We start from the raw sequence: 16,919 nt of genomic DNA on the forward strand, positions 1-16,919 counted from the left end.
CCGATTTTTTAAAAATTCCGTTTCGCGATCTGATGACGCCTGAGATTGTAAAACAATGTTTGTGTTTGACAAATCGGTATTTAAGGAAAATGGTGATCGGTTTTGTCCGAGTCCTTCCCGGTGATGGGACTCGGCGGTTCATCGTGTTCATCGCGCGCCCGGCCATGCTCGGCGCGTGACCATCCCGTCCTGCGGACCATCCCATGACAATGGCGGCTCTGACGGATGCTGGAGACGGAGGATGTTACTATGGCGGTTGTACTACGAGTACAAACAACGACGATCACACCGACAGCCACAAGTCGGTGTTGTTACCGCTCTCGCGGGTCAAGCTGATCATGAAGAGCTCGCCCGGTGTTTCCTACATCGGCCTCGACGCGCTCTACGTCATGGCCAAATCAACGGTGCGGCCGTTTAATCCTTCCCACCTTTCGTTCTTTATTCATTCGTTTCATTTGTTTGGGATAAACGGACTGGACTGTGCGTGGGCTCCTCGTGCTCGTCACCACATCCTCCATTAGATACACGCTCGTTGTGGGATATAATTAGCGCGAGCTCTTTCTCTGCAACAGGGTGCCGGCATTGTGGGAGGGCGATGTGCACCACTGCGGTTAAAACCTCAACCATGAGGAGGTTAAGTGGTTGGGGGAGTGGAGTGTCGGAGAGGTGGTTGGGGGAGGTGGAGTGTCGGAGAGGCGGTTGAGGGAGTGGAGTGTCGGAGAGGCGGTTGAGGGAGTGGAGTGTCGGAGAGGCGGTTGAGGGAGTGGAGTGTCGGAGAGGCGGTTGAGGGAGTGGAGTGTCGGAGAGGCGGTTGAGGGAGTGGAGTTTCGGAGAGGCGGTTGAGGGAGTGGAGTGTCGGAGAGGCGGTTGAGGGAGCGGAGTGTCGGAGAGGCGGTTGAGGGAGTGGAGTGTCGGAGAGGCGGTTGAGGGAGTGGAGTTTCGGAGAGGCGGTTGAGGGAGTGGAGTGGCGGAGAGGTGGTTGAGGGAGTGGAGTGTCGGAGAGGCGGTTGGGGGAGGTGGAGTGGCGGAGAGGCGGTGGAGGGAGTGGAGTGTCGGAGAGGTGGTTGAGGGAGTGGAGTGTCGGAGAGGCGGTTGAGGGAGTGGAGTGTCGGAGAGGCGGTTGAGGGAGTGGAGTGTCGGAGAGGCGGTTGAGGGAGTGGAGTGTCGGAGAGGTGGTTGAGGGAGTGGAGTTTCGGAGAGGCGGTTGGGGGAGTGGAGTGTCGGAGAGGTGGTTGAGGGAGTGGAGTGTCGGAGAGGCGGTTGAGGGAGTGGAGTGTCGGAGAGGTGGTTGAGGGAGTGGAGTGTCGGAGAGGTGGTTGAGGGGTTGTGTTCAGGGGTGGTGGGGAGTGTTGGAGAGGTGGAGTATCTGAGAGGTACTTGAGGGGGAGGGGAGTGCGAGAGGCAGTTGGGGTGGGGAGGGGTGTCTGGGAGGTAGTTGGGGGGGGAGTGTCACAGGTAGTTGAGGGGGTGGAGGGGTGTCTGGGAGGTAGTTGGGGGGAGTGTCACAGGTAGTTGAGGGGTGGAGGGGTGTCTGGGAGGTGGTTGAGGTGGTGGGTGTCTGGGAGGTAGTTGAGGTGGGGGGAGTGTCAGAGGTAGTTGAGGAGGGGAGTGTCTGAGAGGTAGTTTGGGGGGTGGGGGTGTCTGGGTAGTTGAGGAAGTGGGGGGGGGTGTCTGGGAGGTAGTTGAGGAAGTGGAGATGTGACGTTGATGGTGGGGGTGAAGAAGAACTCTTTTGTCAAGTTTAATATTTTATTGACAATGACAATGGCATTTTATCTGCAACCAAAAGGGAAAATAGACAATATTAGTCTGATTACTTTCACACGATATGGCACACAGGAAAATGCCATGAACCAACAATGAAGATCTCATATCGGCATTTACATATTGAACATTACTAACTGACGATATACAATTGCACTAATGATAATAATAATAATAATAATAATACGAAACAACGATAATGTCTAACTCGAATGAATAAACTAATAACGGACAAATGCACAAGACACAAGGACATAGGGCAATGACGATCACTCTTTGGGGGGGATCTGGGCAGGGATGTTGGAGATGTTGTGCACACAGTGAAGCTTTTGTGACGTTTTGTTTGTTTATTCCAGGAGATGTTTGTGCAGTGCATGGCACAACACTCACTTTTGGAAGGAGCTAATGGTGGAGATGTGAAAAACTTGTCTTACGGGAACCTGGCTCAGCTTGTGCAGAACAACAAAAGTTTTCAATTTCTGGCAGGTTTGTACCCCCATCGTGTTAATCTCGTTTTTGGTGTCTCGTAAAATCATCATCTCATTAATTCCTCTTTTTCAAGGAATCGTATCGTCTTGTAAGTACAATTAAATCTGCATTTGTAACTCCTCCAGCCTGGTGTTTGCTGAACAGTGAAGGTGGCTGGCTTAATATTGTTACGGTTGTGGAAATTCACAGAACACCATTCAGGTATCCCAGAGATCAGTTATGTCGATAAGTGTGTGTTCAGATTAGATTTCCCCACCGATGTCTAAAGGGAATTATTCGTGTCACCGGGCTGTGATCTTTGAGTCAGCCATTATTCTTTTGCTATCGTTATTTTGGAACAACCACTACTTCAACAACCACGCCATCCCCACCACAGCACCAACCACAACCACACCATCCCCACCACAGCGCCAACCACAACCACTATCTCAACCACGCCATTCCCACCACAAAGCAACCACAACGTCGCCTCACCTTCATCTCCACAAATGCCGCCATCTTTTCGCCAGCCACGGCAAATCCTACCAACGAACAACATCTCTGCCACCAGACGCGGGGACTCCCTAGTTGGGGCGAGGGCCGATGATCTCTGCAACGTCCGCGTGGGAAGGATGATCTCTGCAACGTCCGCTTTCTTCGCATGACTTGCGATCGGATCAAAAGATCCTAAGGGGCAGAGCCAGCGAGGGGTGAAGGCTGAGAGGTCAAGGATCAGACCTCACCCACGGACCCCATAGAAAGGCGCGCTGGAACGCCAAGCGAGTCAGTTGAGGTTTTGCCTGCGGTTAGTCAGGGAGCTGCAGTAGGTGGAGGTCTGGGTTCGCCGTGGAGTTCAGTCGGAGAGAGCCGAGGAGACTGGAGCTTGGAGCCAGGGTTCGAGTCTAGCGGAGGGCAGTCGGAGCTTGGAGCGCAGCCAGCTTGCCGTGCAGAACTGCGAGTCGGTGGGGAAAGCCGGAGAGAGATCGCCAACGCTGAGGAATGGACGGGCTCTGAAGAGAACATCAACTCTCGAAAGAGCAAAGGCCCGTTCATTCCTCTGAGGCGGCGTCGGCTGGGCTGGTCCACCAGGCCGCACGGCGGGGCCTGGACCAACCGAGCTGCCGTGTTTCCGGCGAAACGTCGAGGGTCGCTCAGCGAGTCACCACGAGTGTGACAGGTAACCAGCCCGGCCTCCCGGAGCTCTTGCGGTCTCCACAGCTCCGTGAACTATAAAGGTCCATGAGGTCCAGTTCTACCCCTCTCTTTCCTGGGGTTTCTTTGAATGAATGTTGTGGCACGATGTCCTTAAGTAGAATTGCAATAAGTGTACATAATAAATAGAACGGTTGTAGTCCTTTGTCTTGCTAGTGTTTTGTCCCTTACCTGCATTGCTTTACATACGTGCTTGAATGCATACGTGTGTAACAAATAAATGTCCTTGTGTGAATGTTGACCTGTTCGTTGCGTCCTTTCCCTCGATTGAGCTGCCGTATTGCATTCGGAATATTAGCTGGCTTTTAAATAGCTGATAAAGTAATCGGATCCGGCGGGGCTTGGCGATTTCCACCGCTCGGCAAATCGCAAACGGAGCGAGCTGCTTAAGCGGCTCGTTTCCAAGCAGGTCCCGTTGAGGTGTAAATCCCCGGCATTTCTGTCTGGGCGCATACTTAGGTAAATTGACAATTCGGCGATCGGACAGTCATGCGCGGACAGAATAGTTGGCTGATTTTCGGTGTGATTAAAGACACACCCGTGGCTGGATTTCGGCGTTGATCCGAAAGCTGCGACTAGGTTTGCCACGTTCGGTGGGCACGTGGCCGCGATTAGCTAAAAGCGGTCGCTTGCACGCCGGCGGGGCGGAAAACCACAACAATATCTTAGGGTGTTGAGTTTAAGCCCCTCTTCCATTTAAATAACACGAGGTGGGTTGACTCAGTCTGTCCTCCTTCCGAGGTCTGCAAAATGAGTACAAGCTCACTGGGAACGGGGAACTGCATCGGCGGCACTGCTGTGCTCCCAGCAATGGTGTGTGTGTGTGTGTGTGTGTGTGTGTGTGTGTGTGTGTGTGTGTGTGTGTGTGTGTGTGTGTGTGTGTGTGTGTGTGTGTGTGTGTGTGTGTGTGTGTGTGTGTGTGTGTGTGTGGTCACAAAGCATAACATGCTCTGATAACACTGAACAACAAATTTCAAAATTTTTTTTTTACTGGAGATGTGTAAAGTGATTTAGACTAATTTGGGTACGCTGATTTCAAAAATCATAACCGTTTTGCTGTATCACGTCAGGATTTTCAGGAACAGAAATATTCCCATTGCCTAGAAGTCAGGATTTCAATGAAATTTACATATGTCTTTCACATGTCTATTTCGTACAATTGTTGTTAACTTGTGCTATATTTCTTTCTTTCAGATAAAGATGAGTAGGCGTTCCTGTACCAATCATCCTGACAACTTCTGTTATGTCTGTGGTCGGTATACCAAAAAAGATCAACAGCGAAGTATATCTACAGCAGTGAAAATGAAGGCCGCCTACTTTCACTACTTCGGTTGTAAGGTGGGGGACCAAGAACAGAGCTGGGCACCACACATCTGCTGCACAAGCTGTCACACAACCTTGACTCAGTGGTTGGTGGGCAAGCGCGCGAGCATGCCATTTGCGGTGCCCATGATATGGCGTGAGCCGCAGAATCATCATGATGATTGTTATTTCTGCTGCACAAGCATCGCCGGCTTCAACAAGAAGAATAAAGGTCACATCAAGTACGCTGACTGCGTCTCTGCTCGTAAACCTGTGCCTCATGATGACGAGAACCCCGTTCCAACACCTCCAGCTGATCAGAACATAGCTGTAAGCAGTGGTGAAGAGGATGGTGATGATGAACCTTTTGAACCCGACACTCAAGAATCACACCTTCTGAACCAGGGAGACTTAAATGATCTTGTAAGAGATCTCTCGCTGTCAAAGGCGAAGGCAGAGCTGCTTGGATCAAGGCTGCAGCAGTGGAATCTACTTGAACCTAACACCAAGATATCCTTGTTCAGAGCACGTCACAGAGACATGGCTGAGTTCTTTGAGATGGAAGACACGATGACATTCTGCAGTGACATCAACGGTCTGTTGAAAGAACTTGGGTGTGATCACGATCCTGCAGACTGGCGCCTCTTCATCGACTCGGGGAAGAACAGCTTGAAGGCTGTTTTGCTCCACAATGGCAACGAGAAACCATCAGTCCCACTGGCTCACGCGTTCGGCATGACAGAGACCTATGAGACTATGCGGCAGCTGCTTGATTCCATCAAGTACAATGACTTCAACTGGCACATCTGCGGAGACTTGAAAGTGGTGGCGCTGTTGTTAGGGCTGCAGTCAGGCTACACGAAATACATGTGCTTCCTTTGTCTCTGGGATAGCAGAGACGACAAGAATCACTGGACGAAGAAAGATTGGGAAGAGCGAAAAGAGCATGTACCTGGTCGACACAACGTGAAGCATGTCGCCCTTGTCGACCCAGCCAAGGTTTTCCTTCCACCACTCCACATAAAGCTCGGCTTGATGAAAAGTTTTGTACGGGCAATGGATCTGAATGGGCGTGGGTTTTTATACCTCAAGGAAAAGTTTGGCAACACCTTGTCGGAGGCCAAGATCAAGGCTGGTGTCTTTGTTGGACCGCAAATCCGACAGATTATGAAGGACGAAACTTTTCCGACAACTCTAAACCCCAAAGAGCTGGCAGCGTGGAGGAGCTTCAAAGCTGTGACGGACAACTTCTTGGGGAACGAGCGCGCGGACAACTATGAAGAAATAGTGCAGCAGCTGCTGGAGTCCTTCAGGAAACTTGGCTCCAGGATGTCCCTGAAAATCCATTTCCTACACCAGCACCTGAACTTCTTCCCTGACAACTTGGGAGCAGTCTCGGACGAGCACGGCGAGCGATTCCACCAAGAGATTTCACTCATGGAGACGCGTTACCAAGGGCGGCACAACCCGAACATGATGGGCGATTTCTGCTGGTTCCTGCATCGTGAAACTGACACAGAGCAGCACAAACGCAAAGCCAAATGCCTAAAGCATTTTTAATTACATTCTAGTGGAGTTTTTCTGTAATTTCTATAATTTTGAAGCATTCATGATTAAATAAATGAATTTTTGTAAATTTCATTGAAATCCTGACTTCTAGGCAATGGGAATATTTCTGTTACTGAAAATCCTGATGTGATACAGCAAAACGGTTATGATTTTTGAAATCAGCGTACCCAACTTAGTCTAAATCACTTTACACATCTCCAGTAAAAAAATTGTTGTTCAGTGTAACCACCTCCAGCGAGAGAGGTGGTGTTTGAGAGTTATATGTATGAGAGTTATATCTCCATATGTCTCTGAGCGGTTTTTGTCTCTGGGCGGTGTTTATATCCTGACGGGAGTTTGTCTGGGTGGTATTAATGTGCGGGCGGTGTTTGTCTCCAAACGTGTCTGGACGGGAGTTTGTCTCTGGACGCGTACCTCCATATGTGTCTGGACAGTGGTTATGTCCGGGCCGGTTTTGGCTTCAGATGTGTCCGAGTGGTGTGTTTCCTCCAGACAGCTTTGTTCCAGACATGTCCGTGCGGTGTTTGTTGCTGAACGTGTCTGGACAGGAGTTTGTCTCCGGACGCGTATCTCCATCTGTGTGGTCGGTGGTTATGTCCATGCGGGGTTTTCTCTTGACGTGTCCAGGCTGTGTTTATAGTATGACTAGTAGAAAATGGATTTCAGACATTATTTTATTTCCATCTTCACTGTTATTCTATGCAGAATCATTTTGATGAGACGGAATGAATCGTAATCAATGCTCCACCGCACGTCTGCCTTCCCTTCCCCCACCCTCCCTTCCTCACTCTCTCCTCCCCCTCCCCCCCTGCCTCGCCCCTCCCCCTCCCCCGCGCCTCACCCCTCCCCCCTCCCCCGCGCCTCGCCACTCATCACTCCTCCCCCTGCCCCGCCACTCCCCGCCCCTCATCACTCCTCCCCCCGCGCCTCTATCTCCACTATCTTTCCTCTCCATCTCAGTGTTCCCGTCATTAAAGCAACGCGTGGTATTTGCTCATAAATAATAAGGGAAGATGATATTGTTGGTATGAAGTTGTTTAAAGCGCCGTCACACCTTGACGATTTAGCCAGCGTATGCTGAGTTATGAAAAATTTGTCAAACGCTGGCACACGTCGAATACGTTATGGGTAAGTTTTGATAACATTAAGAGCACGCTGAAAAACACTGCCATACGTCGTTGTACTTTGCGGTTGTCCTCAAATTTTAGCATGCTTGAAATTTTACGACGTATGCCAGCGTTTGACTCGCACGTTCCGCTACGCTGCCCATAAGTTGTAAGGCACGTTATGTGATCGTTGACACACGTTACTTTTAAGTTACTCATCATTTTAAACACGTCGAAATGCTTAGCGTACCTAAAACTTATTTCTAACCTATGAGTAACGTGCTTTTAACCTATGTGTAACGTACCTCCAACGCATATTGACGTATGTAGACGTATTTCATTGACGTCTTCCGGACGACCAGAGAACTTGCTGAACGTGTTTAATTTACAGCTTCCATATAATGGCGTATTGGCAGCGTTTAAAAAACAACAATAACTTCCGATATTTCGTCACGTGCCGATACGTTACATCACGTCCGATTTCCTCTTCAGTTTGCTCATGTCTTATTCTTAGTTCCTCCTCTGTGAATATTTTCTGTTTGAGGATATAGTCACGTCGACGTCGAAACTTAAAAGCAAATGTCCGAATATATTTTAAAATTCGTGATAGACTAAAAAATATATATATAAAAAACAACAACAACTTCAGATATTTCATCACGTGCCTTCACGGAGCCAAGGAGAAAAAAAAGAACATGTGCCTTGACGGAGAAAATAAGTTTCGGGTATGCTAAACATTACCTCGACGTGTTTCGACTTATGAGCAACTTACAAGGAACTTGTGTCGACGTGCGTCAACGATCGCATATCGTGCCTACAACTTATTCCCAGCGTAGCGGAACGTGTGAGCCATACGGCGAGTACGTCGTAAAATTTTCTGCATGCTTGAAATTTCACGATGTACGAGACGTACCACGAAATATGACAGCGTACTTCCTCGTTTTTCAGTGTGCTGTTAACGTATACGCAACTTCCCCATGCCGTATTCAACGTGTGCCAGCGTTTGACACATTTTTCATAGGTCGGCATACGCTGGCTAAATCGTCAAGGTGTAACTGCGTGGTTGACCCTTCCAATTCTCAGGCGGTTACGATTTAAATCGGCGAGCGGCAGGTTTTTAACAGGCTGCGCCACGAGTTCGTCGGCGATACGTACAGCGCGCTATGCCTAAGTTAAACTATCGTTGGGCATAGGTTGTGAACGCCGACAACAGGCTCAGCATTCGTTGGTATAAGTTATCTATTCGACAACGAAATGTTCTGTGCCCGTTACTAATATGTTACGCATACGACCAACACGTTATGAATACGACCAAAACTTAAAAAAAAAACATCAAAATTTCAGCGTACGCCAACGTTTTACATACATTTTTTATACGTTGCCATTGCTGGCTAAATCGTCAAGAAGTGACAGCGCCTTTATATCGAAAGCTATTGGCCAAAGGACATGAGTTATGTTTCTTTTTATATTCTCTGATGGGATGGTGCAAGGGCACTTACCTTTATACCTGACTCGACAACAATTGTTGAATCGATGTTTTGCAGGCAGGGCTACACATCACAAAGTGTCCCTCGGACGGAAGTTAAACTGAGGAGTCTCATCTGCCGTCATTGGTTGGTGGACGTTAAAGCTCCTTCCGTGTCCTTCACAAAGAGTAGGCGAGAAATTTCCGGCACTCCAAACAAATTCTAAATTCCTTCCTTGACTTCCTGAGTCGGAGTGGCCACCCATCCAGACATGTAGCTTAGAAAGCTCTGCATAGTGCATGATTATAATTAAAGATCCCTTGGTGTCCTTCAAGAAGAGTGGGCGAGTTATCGCCGGCATCCTGAACAAATTACAAATCCTGCTCGAACGAAGCACAATTGTTGGAGAAGACTGTGGACCACCAGGAAAAGGCTTCCACTAAAATCTCACGGACTTCATGTGTTTAACAGAGGAGGCAAAGGTTATGGGGTCGTGCTAGCGATGATGATGACACTCATAATACATCTTGTTCATCTTTCCTTCAGATGTCATTCCACAGAAGATCCTTGCAAGCGAATATATGGAGATGATGGAAGAAGAAAAGAGAATGTTAGATGAGGAAGGATGAGGACTTGAAGATGAGCAATTTTTATACATTCAGATAAAATTAAATCTCTTTATTCATGTTTGTCCTCTGTCTTTTTTTTCTTCTTCTTTCAATGTTATCGTGACACGTTTTTCATCCTCTTTTGCATTTTTTTTGTGTTGAAAATTCCTCGTTCCATCACAAGTACCACATGAGTGCATTGTGTACTGTACATACAGCAAAAGAAAAATTAAATTTGTAAAGATTTGTCATTCACAAGTTTGCCATAATATTTTTTATTATTTTTTTTAACAAAGGGGTTTATATATTGTGCCTTCTGTTTTCCTTTAACTTATTCTTCTGAATCCAGCTTTATGCTAAATACACCTGTTTGGTTACTCCCCCTTCCCCTGCACATGTATCACTTGTGATATGAAAGTTGAGTTTTAAAATACTTTATCTTGCTGTTTTTTTATTTTTTGCATTGACAGCTTGTCTGATGCGTTATGCCTCCCACCGAAGGTGAAGAAAGTTATGCTATCACCTCCTCTATGTCTGTCTCTGTCTGTCTGTGTGCAGGATATCTCAGTTGTGGACGGATCCGGATGAAATTTTGTGGACACGTTCGGTGTGTGACAATGACGAACTGATTAGATTTTGGTGAAGATCCGGAGCCAACGACTCAAATTTTTTTGGTGATTCTTCACCATTGAGAGAGAGCGCCAAAAATAATATATAGCACGATATTTCATAAAGTTGTGGACGGATTCAGATGAAACTTTGTGGACAGGTTGGGTGTGTAACCGTGACAAATTATTTTGATGAAGATCCGGATCTGGATATAATTATTTAATTTTTAAAGGGCCAAAAATGATTTTTAGATCCTCGTGGAGGATCTCCAAGTCTTGCTCACATTGTTGTTCTTCATCTTCTTCTTGTGGACTTTTTTGTTCCACAGCCTACAGTTTTCATCGAAACTTTCTGAAACTTGACGTATATATGTAAAAATACCCTGCACAGACAGTAACCATCTCCGATTTTGAAAATTCCTCCGAGAAAAAAAAAAGTTGCGTCAAAATATCTCCACTAATGGAAATCGCCTAAAAAAATTCTCAAACTCGGCAAGCTTTTTGAATTCTGTTTGCGGGAATCGAACAGGGCATTAGCAATTAGCAGAGACTAGTGCGTGCAAACAAAACAAACAAAAACTTTCAAACCGCGTGCAAGAAACAACAACCACGCAGGCCGTTCCTTCGCTCTCGTGTGCCTGTACGTGTGTGGCCGTATGTGCAAAAAAAAAAAAACTTTCAAACAACCAGACAGGCCGTTCCTTCACTGTCGTAAACGACGACTGGGTTGGGGCATTGTGTTTAAGAAAATCGAGAAAGAAAGAATACAGTCAGTCGATAAATCGAGAAAGAATACAGTAATAGTCACTGACTGGATTGGGGCATTATGTTTAAGAAAATCGAGAAAGTACAAAATCGAGAAAGAATACAGTACTCGTCACTATCCGGAAGTTCGCATATCGCAGTTATGATTATTCGCAATTTAGTTTTAATGGCCAATTATTCAATTAGCGCCAACGTATTTTGCCTTTTCGCAAGGAAAAACACGGAGAGGAGAGGAGAGAAAAAACCCGTAATGGCGAAGGCGGCTGAGTTTCTCTTCACTATCGACCACGGCTACGCAGCAACGCTTCGTCATTGGTTGATATAAAATGGCCGCAGCAACGGTTCCTGTCATTGGTTGGTAAATAAATGGCCATAACTTGGGAAGCACTTGTCCGATTAATATCAAACCTTGAAAAGGCACATCCTCAGGTCCCCAGCAATATATCTGGCAAGTTTCAATTAGATCGGACCAGCGGTTGTCGAGAAACAGCGGTTACACACACACACACACACACACACACACACACACACACACACACACACACACACACACACACACACACACACACACACACACACACACACACACACACACACACACACACACACACACACACACACACACACTGCTGGAATTATAGAGAGATGAATTACCGCACATATGATACATCACTATGATGTCATATCAATTTTTATGACATTCCTATTTTTTGTTTCACAACCCAGAGTTTTCATCGGATCTTCGTGAAACTTGCCATGTATATGCAGAAAGCCCACACGTAGGCAGTAACCATCTCCGATTTTGGAAATTCTTCCTAGAAAAAAAGTTGACGTCATATCGCCACTAATGGAAATCGCCTGTACCATTATCTCCGAAACTAGGCAAGCTGTTTGAATTTTATTTGCGGGAATCAAGCCGGGCATTAGCACAGATAATTTATCGCAAACCTGATGCATCACAATGACGTCATATTCGTTTTTATGACGTCATCATTAAGAGGACGAGGATCTTAGCTCATTTGAGCTTGTTATAATACACAGACACGACAGGGCGTAGTGGCGTGCGCCTGTAATCCGGCAACTCGGAGGCTTGGGTTGGAGGATCGCTTGAGGACGGGAGCTCTGCGCTGGGCCGTTATATGAGAGGGTGCAGGGAAGCCCGGAATCATGGTGAAACCCAATCCTTATCTCTGTGGCGTAAGAGGCGACCAGGGTTGCGTCAGGAAGGGCATCCAATGAGATTCTTCATCATTCAGAGATGGAGCCAAAAACAATATGGTACTGTATAGAATGATATTTCAAAAATGTATTGGGCCTGATATGTTCTCGTGGATCAGGCATGAGGTCGAGGTATGCGCTCTACAGACTGCCCTTCTAGTTTTGAACTGTTCTTTTAATCATGAGAATCCAAGACGTTCTGCAGAAGGTGAGGGCACGAAGCCTGTGTGTCCAAGGTCCGAGTGACGACCCCCGATGGGTGTGTTGGATATTGTGACTTCACATCACACTAAGCTTATTGGAAACGAAGTTTATCAGGAGAATTAAACCTCTTCAGTCGGTAATAAAACCAAATTGTGTTTGCAAATCTGCAGTGATTATGCAGTCTGGTCTACTTGGGCCTACATGTGCTGCAGCCTATGCTATGGTTTTAAGTGTTGCATGTTTACCTTATCCTGTAAACAAAGGGTTAGAAAGTGGGCAAGCTTGTCTAGTGGGGTGCAAAGATATGTTTTTTATTTGGAAATATATTGAGATTTGACAAAATGATTCATTTTAATACAAAAGCTATTTCAATGGATTTCTATGAACTCTTAAGGATCTAACAACGCTTATAGTAGGGCGCATACCTCGTCCACTCTGAACCAGTTTGTTTGATATACCACTGATAGGCCGGATCTGTTTCCGGACCTGAAGATCAAAGTGGCTTGTTCTTGTCACTGAACCAACACATTGACCTAGTTTTGTCTGAATCCATCCACCACTTTTTGAAATGCCATGAAACAGAAGACCAAAAAGGAACCCAAAGAAGTAAAGAACTAACATGGAGTCATCAGGAGGAACCTGGATGCGATTCAAGTTTCAGCCGCTACTCCACAACCCTCAAACCCATCCAGGTGCAACCAAGTGACCCTGACAGAAAAATTTCTGCAAGAATTCACTTCTCCTTAGATAGATAACGAAAGAGGAATAGAGAGTGAAAGAGAAGAAAAAGCAAAATTAAAATGAATAAAGAGAATTGTGGGAAAAAAAATTTTTAGAAAGAAATGTGTAAGGAACAAAGGTGTTGGGAAGAACCCGGACAGATAGATTTCATCAGTTTCTCCCCAGGCTCAAACGCAGCAACATGTCCAAGCTACCAGATGTCCATGTCATGTATTATTTTTGGTCCCATCTCCTGATGGTGAAAAATCACTTGAAGATAAAAACATTCTCATCTTCGAATCGGTATGTCCTTGACGGACACCGAACCTCTCCACGAAGTTTCATCCGAATCCGTAACTTTTTGATATATCGTGTTATACAGTGCAGTATATCATTTTTGACCCTCTCTTCCAATGGCGAGGAATCGCTTTAAAAATTATCGGATGCGGATTTCACCAAAAATCTCATAAATTCGTCCTTGTCACACACCCAACCTGTCCACCAAGTTTCATCCGAATCTCTCCATAACTTTTTGATATGTCATGTTCACAGACAAACAGGGGTGAAAACTTAACCTCCATCCACCTTCAGTCATGGAGGAAATTAAAGAATATGGATACATATCTTCAATATTATGACAAATTCGTGTATGAAATCAGGATTTGAGAAAGCTTGACGTTTATTTAAGTGGAATCGAACTTTTGCACCCCACTGTATGTACTCAAACCTCCAGATTTACACCAACCACCAATATCCCTTTCTTTTCCAGATACTATTATATATTAAAAAAAAAACCAATTGTCTTTGAATAAACTCAACTCGCACTCTTATCATCAGTCTCCATCTCAAAAGTAAACCATCGACCCCTTTATACTGTACATTTATCATAAATCCACCAACCCCTTTATACTGTACCTACATCATACACCCACCGACCCCTTTATACTGTACCGATATCATACACCCACCGACCCCTTTATACTGTACCTACATCATACACCCACCGACCCCTTTATACTGTACCTACATCATACACCCATCGACCCCTTTATACTGTACCGATATCATACACCCACCGACCCCTTTATACTGTACCAACATCATACACCCACCGATCCCTTTATACCGTATCTTTATCATACACCCACCGACCCCTTTATACTGTACCTATATCATACAACCACCGACCCCTTAATACTGTACCTATATCATACACCCACCGACCCCTTTATACCGTATCTTTATCATACACCCACCGACCCCTTTATACTGCACCTATATCATACACCCACCGACCCCTTTATACTGCACCTGTATCATACACCCACCGACCCCTTTATACTGCACCAACATCATCCACCCACCGACCCCTTTATACTGCACCAACATCATACACGCACCGACCCCTTTATACTGTACCTATATCATACACCCACCGACCCCTTTATACTGTACCTATATCATACACCCACCGACCCCTTTATACTGCACCTATATCATACACCCACCGACCCCTTTATACTGTACCGAAATCATACACCCACCGACCCCTTTATACTGTACCTATATCATACACCCACCGACCCCTTAATACTGTACCTATATCATACACCCACCGACCCCTTTATACTGCACCTATATCATACACCCACCGACCCCTTTATACTGCACCAACATCATACACCCACCGACCCCTTTATACTGCACCAACATCATACACCCACCGACCCCTTTATACTGCACCAACATCATACACCCACCGACCCCTTTATACTGTACCTATATCATACACCCACCGACCCCTTTATACTGTACCTATATCATACACCCACCGACCCCTTTATACTGCACCTATATCATGCACCCACCGACCCCTTTATACTGTACCTATATCATACACCCACCGACCCCTTTATACTGTACCTATATCATACACCCACCGACCCCTTTATACTGCACCTATATCATACACCCACCGACCCCTTTATACTGCACCAACATCATACACCCACCGACCCCTTTATACTGTACCTATATCATACACCCACCGACCCCTTTATACTGTACCAACATCATACACCCACCGACCCCTTTATACTGCGCCAACATCATACATCCACCGACCCCTTTATACTGCACCAACATCATACACCCACCGACCCCTTTATACTGCACCAACATCATACACCCACCGACCCCTTTATACTGCACCAACATCATACACCCACCGACCCCTTTATACCGTATCTTTATCATACACCCACCGACCCCTTTATACTGCACCAACATCATACACCCACCGACCCCTTTATACTGCACCAACATCATACACCCACCGACCCCTTTATACTGCACCAACATCATACACCCACCGACCCCTTTATACTGCACCAACATCATACACCCATCGACCCCTTTATACTGCACCAACCTCATACACCCACCGATCCCTTTATGCCGTATCTTTATCATACACCCACCGACCCCTTTATACTGCACCAACATCATACACCCACCGACCCCTTTATACTGCACCAACATCATACACCCACCGATCCCTTTATACCGTATCTTTATCATACACCCACCGACCCCTTTATACTGCACCAACATCATACACCCATCGATCCCTTTATACTGCACCAACATCATACACCCACCGACCCCTTTATACTGTACCTATATCATACAACCACCGACCCCTTAATACTGTACCTATATCATACACCCACCGACCCCTTTATACCGTATCTTTATCATACACCCACCGACCCCTTTATACTGTACCTATATCATACACCCACCGACCCCTTTATACTGTACCTATATCATACACCCACCGACCCCTTTATACTGTACCTATATCATACACCCACCGACCCCTTTATACTGCACCTATATCATACACCCACCGACCCCTTTATACTGCACCAACATCATACACCCACCGACCCCTTTATACTGTACCTATATCATACACCCACCGACCCCTTTATACTGTACCTATATCATACACCCACCGACCCCTTTATACTGCACCAACATCATACACCCACCGACCCCTTTATACTGTACCTATATCATACACCCACCGACCCCTTTATACTGCACCTATATCATACACCCACCGACCCCTTTATACTGTACCTATATCATACACCCACCGACCCCTTTATACTGTACCTATATCATACACCCACCGACCCCTTTATACTGCACCTATTTCATACTCCCACCGACCCCGTTATACTGTACCGAAATCATACGCCCACCGACCCCTTTATACTGTACCTATAGCATACACCCACCGACCCCTTAATACTGTGCCTATATCATACACCCACCGACCCCTTTATACTGCACCTATATCATACACCCACCGACCCCTTTATACTGCACCAACATCATACACCCACCGACCCCTTTATACTGCACCAACATCATACACCCACCGACCCCTTTATACTGTACCTATATCATACACCCTCCGACCCCTCTATACTGTACCTATATCATACACCCACCGACCCCTTTATACTGCACCTATATCATACACCCACCGACCCCTTTATACTGTACCTATATCATACACCCACCGACCCCTTTATACTGTACCTATATCATACACCCACCGACCCCTTTATACTGTACCTATATCATACACCCACCGACCCCTTTATACTGTACCTATATCATACACCCACCGACCCCTTTATACTGCACCAACATCATACACCCACCGACCCCTTTATACTGTACCTATATCATACACCCACCGACCCCTTTATACTGCACCAACATCATACACCCACCGACCCCTTTATACTGCACCAACATCATACACCCACCGACCCCTTTATACTGCACCAACATCATACACCCACCGACCCCTTTATACTGCACCAACAT

At 46.3% G+C, this 16,919-nt stretch overlaps 1 protein-coding gene across 1 annotated transcript; it reads left to right on the plus strand.

Moving 5' to 3' along the window:
- Positions 1–61: 61 nt before the first annotated feature.
- Positions 62–9,753, plus strand: CHRAC1 (chromatin accessibility complex subunit 1). The gene is made up of 3 exons (XM_085896010.1): positions 62–404; positions 2,121–2,250; positions 9,434–9,753. The coding sequence occupies exons 1-3, from the start codon at positions 204–206 to the stop codon at positions 9,514–9,516; spliced, it is 414 nt and encodes a 137-aa protein (XP_085752136.1). The 5' UTR covers positions 62–203; the 3' UTR covers positions 9,517–9,753.
- The last annotated feature ends 7,166 nt before the right edge of the window (positions 9,754–16,919 follow it).

The sequence above is a fragment of the Eptatretus burgeri genome, chromosome 9 (assembly GCF_056783735.1).
Source record: "Eptatretus burgeri isolate ZD-2024b chromosome 9, Ebu_testis_v1, whole genome shotgun sequence".
NCBI classification, from domain to species: Eukaryota; Metazoa; Chordata; class Myxini; order Myxiniformes; family Myxinidae; genus Eptatretus; species Eptatretus burgeri.